Source organism: Fragaria vesca, linkage group LG7, assembly GCF_000184155.1.
Source record: "Fragaria vesca subsp. vesca linkage group LG7, FraVesHawaii_1.0, whole genome shotgun sequence".
Taxonomy (NCBI): Eukaryota; Viridiplantae; Streptophyta; class Magnoliopsida; order Rosales; family Rosaceae; genus Fragaria; species Fragaria vesca.
In genome coordinates this window covers 17,682,958-17,690,695 of record NC_020497.1, presented here as the reverse complement: position 1 = coordinate 17,690,695, position 7,738 = coordinate 17,682,958, and the positions used below count along the sequence as shown (strand labels likewise).

At 39.0% G+C, this 7,738-nt stretch overlaps 1 protein-coding gene across 1 annotated transcript; it reads left to right on the top strand.

Moving 5' to 3' along the window:
• The first annotated feature begins 4,107 nt into the window (after positions 1 to 4,107).
• Positions 4,108 to 6,548, top strand: LOC101314038. The gene is made up of 4 exons (XM_004308859.1): positions 4,108 to 4,470; positions 5,931 to 6,134; positions 6,211 to 6,477; positions 6,528 to 6,548. Exons 1-4 carry the CDS (start codon positions 4,108 to 4,110, stop codon positions 6,546 to 6,548), a joined length of 855 nt encoding a protein of 284 aa, XP_004308907.1.
• Positions 6,549 to 7,738: the final 1,190 nt, after the last annotated feature.

Here is a 7,738-nt window from a genome sequence, read left to right as displayed (position 1 = left end):
TAGATATATCTAGAAGGAAGTTTGAGGAAATTCGATCGGGAAGTGGTGCAAAAATGGAAATCAATCCGCACTAAAACTTTGGTGCGGATGTCCGCACCTGAGAAAATCTGTATATATATATATATATATATGTAAATTGAGAAATGAGAAGAATATATAATGGTTATATAGGATTTGGGTTGGTTTCAAACTATGAGAACATGGTGCACTTCCCATATGGAGCGAAATCAGCGAATCCAGGGTGGAGGACCTTTCTGAAAATCAATTGGGTTTGGGCCATCTATCAAATTGGGCTAAGAACTTCTTTAGGTCAGGGACACAAAGTTCTTTATGAAAGATCAGTATTACCCTCAGGAATTTGATACATTTACGGATAACTTTTTGGTTATTTCCGGCAGCTTTCGGCCGTATCCACGTGTTTTCGACAACATATTCACGAAGCATGCGCCTTCTAGGTTAGGCATCTATTCTCAGAAATGCCAGAAACTCGTCGAAAATAGCTAGAAATGTATCGAAAATGTGCGGAAAATATCCGTAAATATATCAAAAACGTGCGGGCAATAATGGCTTTTCATTGTGTTTAACACTACTGTAAACATAAGGATAAAAGTCAATCTTGCCCCTATGTATCAAATGCATTTACGAATACGTTTCTGGGTATTTCCGGCCGTATCCGTGTCAAGACCCATCTCGAATTTCACTCTGAAACCCGAAGTAAATCCTGCGGGGACCACCTTCAAGGAAAATTTACCAAAATTTCGGCACAACCTCCTTTGAAATGGACAGCCCTTCCTAAATAAAACACCTGCAAGCACTTCTAAAAGTTCCAACTCCAACCTTATAAACTCCTGGAGCCTTTGTGCTCCCCACAATCACAACATCTCCCAATATAGATTCACTAATCTAACAAAGATCCTAAACCAACAACCACATATTCAGAGCAACTTTACTTGAGGGGAGAGGAACTAGAAATAAATAGAAATGAGCGGAAGTTATACTATTGACTATGCCTTTTTTCCATGTACGCTCGGCCTCAACTATGCTAACCTGCAACTGGGCATTTTAAAATGAAGAGCCCAGGGGAAAACATTTGAAAACGTTAGAGTGAGTGGACACAAATGAATTTATTAAAAATATTTATGCATTCCCATAGAAATTATGCTGCATGCAATAAGCTCAAAAGCTCTCATCTCATAAATTGACAATAACACGACTAGCTCCGGCTAGTCTCCAAAGCTTTATAAAATAGAGCCTCTCAGGCTAAAATATATGTATGTATTTACACACGTCCATACTCCCTATATAAATTCATGGATCTATATAGGGCTACCACGCTCGCGTTCAATGCTCACGTCACGCCTTAATGCGGTGCTACACTACGCCATTAAGGTGGACAGACGGGTGTATAAATATGTGTCCATACCCCCTATATGAATTAAACACTCATATAAGGCTACTACGCTCACGTCCAACGCTCACGTCACACCATAATGCGGCTATATGCTACGCCATTAAAGTGGACAGACACATATGGCTAGCTAGCATTTATATACATACTCTCCTCATCAATATATAATTATATTCACCGAAAATCCCATTTTTGGTAACTCTTCAAAAAAAATAAAATCGTCAAAATAAAATGACGTCTAATGCTCCAACAAAATAAATTGCTCAAAAATCAATCATTGCATGTATATTATTTAAAACAAAAGTCCACTCACAACTTTAGGCATAAGCCCGACGAAATCCAAATCACCACTCTAGTGAGGTTTCCTCGAACCCTGGCACAAATATATAAATTTAATTTCCCCAACTAAAAAATCCAATATTTAAACAAATAGCAAATTAACCGAGAGTCATACTCACGCTCATCATTGCCTAACTTCGATACGGTCCACACCTCAACACTAAAACCAGCAGCCTTAACTACACCCTTCCACAGATTATACGACTTTAATCCAACGGCCGGATTCTACCTTATTAATCCGCCAAAATTACCAAACTTCAGAAATTCACAAACCTATCCAAAACTCATCCAAAAATTCCATAATTCATATCAATAAACTCCCATAAATATTCCACATTTAAAACTATACAAAACTCCCAAACAGCGGCGGCGCTGGCTGCGGCTCCGCGGGCAGCGACGGCCGGAGGCCGATTCCGGCGACCTCCAATGCCTATGAAATTTTGACAGAATAATCCTCTCATCATGCTCTACAACTTTCCTAACTAGCACAACACCCAATTCGAAGCCTAACTAGGCCAATCGAACGAAAACATCATAAAAACCTTAGAATTTCCACCTCAAATTTCTCCTTACCTAGCTCAAGAGGGAGTGAGACCTTTGGAGGGGTTGCTGCATGGGAGGAGGGCTTCATAACGAGCCAAGGATCGCCGGCTATGGCGGCCGGACGAGGGAGTTCCGGTGAAGGAACCACCACAACAGTCGCCGCTTTCGGGGGGAAGAACTCCTTCACGGCGGAGCTAGGGCGGCTGTCACCGGTCCAGGGAGGTAGCTGGGTCGGAGACCGACAGTTTGGGACCGGAGGGGCGGCGAACGGTGGCGGGCGGACGGCTGGAAAATCAGGCAGCGGGAGAGGGAGAGAGATCGGGAGGAAGAGAAGAAGAAGAGAGAGAGAAGTGGTGTTTGGGCCTCACACCACCTGGTCCAACACTCTTAAACCAACCCAACTTCAAAATAAAATATCCCGAAAAAAATAATACCCTAATAAAAATTACCTTTTACTAGCTAAAATTTACCATTTTTACCGTCGTCAAATTTTTCTCATACAAATAATTCTCCGAAAATAAACGTCCCTCAAAACACCTCTATGGCCAATTAAATTATAACCTTAATGACGAAGACGGTAAAATTCTTATTATAACCAAGCTAGTAAATAAGGTAAAAATTTAAGGGTCGGGATGTGACAATCTGCATGTTTCTGGCAGTATCTTAGGTAGCCGACGCCTTCTAGATTAGGAATACGATCTTACAAACACCGGAAAGGTGTCAGAAACTGTCGGAAACGTATCCGTAAATATACCGGTTACGTGGGATAATAATGACTTTTCATCGTGTTTAGCATGTTTAGCAAAAAAGTATCCCTATACACACGCATGCAAAGTCATTATCACCCCCTTGTATCAGATATATTTACGGATATATTTTCACGCATTTCCAGTCCGTTGTTAAAAGACGAAAAACAAGTTCATATTTTACACAAGTTGAGTAATTTTTAGTCTGGGAAATGTGAAAAAAAAAAAGAAAAAAAAAAGGAGAAGGCTTGATTCAGGTTCAGTATTGATGATCGTATTGAAGGCCAGTACACCCAAAGGTGGAGCTGTTAGTGAAGCTAAGCATGTATTGATGTGGTCAAACCGTAAAAGCTCTGTTTTCTATGGCTGTTGTTTCACCGTTAAGATTGAACGCGTAAAGTAAGGCCGACGACGACTATCGTCTCAGTGACTCAGTCTCATTCTCAGTAGTTGATTGTTCTCATAAAAACAAAAAAACAAAACTTTTACTGAAATGCATAATTGAGTATTTGACGGAAAAGAAGAAGAGGCAAATCTGAATCCAATCTGATCGCTTTCTGCAGGATCCCTCGTTAATCGGTAAGTTTATATATTGATTGATCATGTTTCCCTAGTTTTCTTCTTTTCATAATCAGCTCTTTGTTCATTCATATAAATTTCGTACAGCTGCTAGAAATGTTCTTTGCTACTTCAACTCGACCTGATTTGTATTGACAATTTACGTCGCCTAATCCCCAGTTTGCCCAATTTAAAAAACATGAATTCGAAGTTCTTATTGTGACATTGTGTTAGCCATATATATGACAATGTGCTTAAGAGTTAAGATTCATTGTGTATCTTCTTTTTTCTTTTTTCTTTTTTTAATCAAATTCATTGTTTGGTGATACACACATAGGAGTAGACACTGTGCAGCATACAGATTTTTTGATAATTCATACAAGCTGAAGAAGATCAGTTGGCTTCTTATAAGTTGTATGTTTAGTACGAAAACTACACTGATTAGTGATCACTGCAGTTGGTTTTAATGGTTGCTAGTTAATACAGTTGCTTAATTAGCAGATCAAGGACAACATGAGTGGCGGGGTTCGCACAAGTGTGAAGGGTTTCCTAATCAATGCAAATAGCAATTGGAGAAGTACTGGAATCGAAGCTGCGGATGAGAAACAGAAACCACAAGATGTATCTGAACCTTTGAGGCAAACAGACATAGAGACTGCTGGTCATCATGCGGAGGAAAACCATAATGAGAGACAAATCCCATCCAATTTGACTAGAGGAAACTCTTGCATTGCTGAAGAGCCTGATGATGATGATGATGATGATCCATTGCCTTCTGTAAAGGACCTCCAGCTTCAAGGTGACCCATTAGTGGGACAAGAAATTACAGTATGTGGACACTGCATTAATGGAACATCTCTATGTGATGCGGATCAGGTATCGAGAATAGGCCTTCAACAGTCACTCAAGAGACATCAAAAATAAGGAGTAGCAAACTCATAGAAAATAGCAAATCCATGCCACAAATAAACTAATTTTAATTCATAAAATATAAGCTCCCTAACAACTATTACAATACTCATATTTATATGGGTTACAATAGTTGAAGAATAAGTAGCTTAAAGCTAAAAGGAAAGCTAATTAAACGTAAATTCTAATAACTATAAAATAACTCCCTAAAACCATATCAATAATGAAATATCAAAAATTATGAATTTATAATTAAATATTGCCTTATATGCTCCTGCATCATACTCCCTTGGTTGGAAAGAATTCGTCCTCAAATTTGAACCATTGATGTAGAAAATCCAGATCTTCCACTGCTTCAAATCTTTTTTTGACAGATTCGCTTGCAATTGAATTTTTCCTTTCTAAATAAATAGATATTTGGAATAAATGCTTGATCCTGATCCAATAAATTTTCTCTTCAACTTCAATCTCGCAATCCCAAAATTTCCCCCACCATCCTTGATCTGATTGACAAGATTAACTATGGATTTGGGAATCTGCATAAGGAAGGTATTAACTCCAAGAAAATCAAGAAAAGTATTGTCAATATCCTTCTTCAATGCCTTGATCGCTTCCTTATTGGCATCTTCATCTTCTTCCACACTACAATTGCCACAGCAAGCCTCACAAAAACAATCATCATAAATCGGTGGCTTACTAAAATCCACAACACCATTTTTTTTTTCTTTTTCTGAATTATTATTGATTGAAAAAGTAAAGATAGAATTTGAACCTTCATAGTCAAAACTAACAGGTTCTCCCCTTTCACCCGACTCACATAACGGAGCACATCGATGAAATGGGCCAACGCATATATCCCCGTCGGAACCATCACCATTTTGGTTGAAAGTTTCGATGCGATCAAGACGTTGATGATAGGTGGTAAATTCTCTCTCCCCGTCGGAACTCTTACGACCCCGTCGTCGAGCTTCGATGCGATCAATACGTACCGCAAGTTGCTGAAGCATCCTTTTGATTTCAGCCATGTCGTTGTTGACGTCACGACCCTCCATTCTGAAACCTCCGCCTCTTCGCCCGACCTGAGACATGGAATCCACCAAGTTCTCGCCAGAGCTCTGATACCAACTGATGCGGATCAGGTATCGAGAACAGGCCTCAAACAGTCACTCAATAGACACCAGAAGTAAGGAGTAGCAAACTCATAGAAAAGGGCAATCCATGCCACAACTATTACAATACTTATATTTATATGGGTTACAATACTTGGAGAATAAGTAGCTTAAAGTTAAAAGGAAAGCTAATTAAACGTCAATCCTAATAACTATAAAATAACTCTCTAAAACCATATCAATAATGAAATATCAAAATTTACGAATCTATAATTAAATATTGCCTTATATGCTCCTGTATCACTGTGCCTCTTTCAGTGGCTACGCCATCATCAAGATGGATCTGTTAGTAACATTGATGGAGCGACGAGTCCGGAACATCTTGTTACTGCTGATGATATTGGTGCATGCCTTGCAGTTGAAGTTGTGCCTCTAGATGTCAGGAATAGAAAAGGAAAGCTACAAAAGCTCTTTGCCAATGACCACAAAAATATAAGCTGTGATCCAAAAATGCAAAGCCTGGTAGACAAGATTTTTCACATGGGTCATGGATCATGTAGAGTGTTTCTGTCTGGATATATGGGTGTGTGGGAACCAGGGACACTTTAGGAGGACGGGTTACAGTCTAAAGTATACAAAGCTGTTGGAAGGTAGTGTTGTAGTTGAAGATCATAAGTTTACTCCAAACACAGTTGTTTCAATTCCTTATGGAAGTCCTGCAGAATTCATCATAACTGATTCTGATAGCGGTGGTGCTGATCATTCTCTAAAAATCGATTATGGTCTGAGGGATACAGTTGTGCTGATATTGCGATTATTTATCCGAGCGAGGGAAGAGGAGATGTCAAGCAAAAGGAGAAAACAGGTTTTATCTTTTACCATGCATGTATTTCTCTTCTTGTGTTATTTGTTCAGGGGGCTGGGGATCTCCATTAGAAGTTCGAGAAGGCAACAGAGTGATCACGCAGTAGGTCTTGTATAAGCAAGTCTTATAGCATTTCTAGAATCCTAGATTGGAAGTAAATTATATGTTGTAGTACCATTTCTCAAATCAGGTTATTGTTTGTTGATGTTATTGAGTAACAGTAGGCTTAAACCTTCTCCTTTTAAAGTAAAAACCTTTCATCTATTCTGTTTGTCCAGACTATTCTAAATAATTTCAGATATTGTGCTTATATAATTATGTTAAATCGATTTTTCGACACAATCCCAATTCCCAAACATAACATGACATCTTTCAGTAGACCATCCTTTCTCTGTTGGAGAGTGAAGGTGAGCTTCACTTTCACAGTGGACAGAGATTAGGAACTGATATAACCAAGTACATGAGCATGTCTGCAACAACATATGGGGTCGCCATCTGCCTGTGATGGTAGCAAATCTTGCTTGTCAATGTTAAGCTCTACTGAAAAAATTAATTTCAGTAGGGAGAATGATTTCCTACATGTATCAGGACTAGGGAGAATCATGAGCTGTTCATGAAGGATTAATTTGGATGAAGTTCATCCGCTTCAAGATTTTCTTAACATCCTCAGTTCCATTTTCAGGCAACATCCACGGGCAATACTCTGACCTGTTAAGGCTCTTTTAACATGGTGGTTCACTCCTAGTGCAAATGATCTTTTAGACTTTTAGTAATAGAGGATTGAGGATAACAAAGAATGAACAATTACTTATTGTACTAGAACACGTATTCGAATTTAACACATAGATCTCTTAAAATATTGTGCAATTAAGATTCTAAATTTTCAAAATCGATCAAACTTATTCTCAAATATAACGTAATCGAAGCATGACACAACATTCACCTATATGACGTACCAACATGACCTTAGATACGTACACTCAAATCTCTCTACCAACTATATGTCGAATCTCCCCTAACCATCCCCCTAACCATCTCTCTTGGCCATGTGACATTGTAACCCAACCCTTAACTACATCACCTCAGCCCTCTTAACCTAACCGGACAACCCTAAAATCATCTGAACGACGCCGTTTCACCATCACATTATTTCCCAACATACGTATAGGCACCTCCGTCACATTGGAGTTGCAGCCGTCTCCCTCTTCCAATGTTTTGACCCTTTCCTAGTTTCCTCCATCCAAAAAAAAAAAAAATCCCC

Bases quoted from the DNA above. Each gene is read 5' to 3' on its own strand.
- LOC101314038 (XM_004308859.1), top strand. From the start codon at position 4,108: ATGAGTGGCGGGGTTCGCACAAGTGTGAAGGGTTTCCTAATCAATGCA. The intron at 6,135-6,210 runs GTAGACAAGATT...TGTGGGAACCAG, and splicing joins ATCCAAAAATGCAAAGCCTG to GGACACTTTAGGAGGACGGG. The intron at 6,478-6,527 runs GTTTTATCTTTT...TTATTTGTTCAG, and splicing joins CAAGCAAAAGGAGAAAACAG to GGGGCTGGGGATCTCCATTA.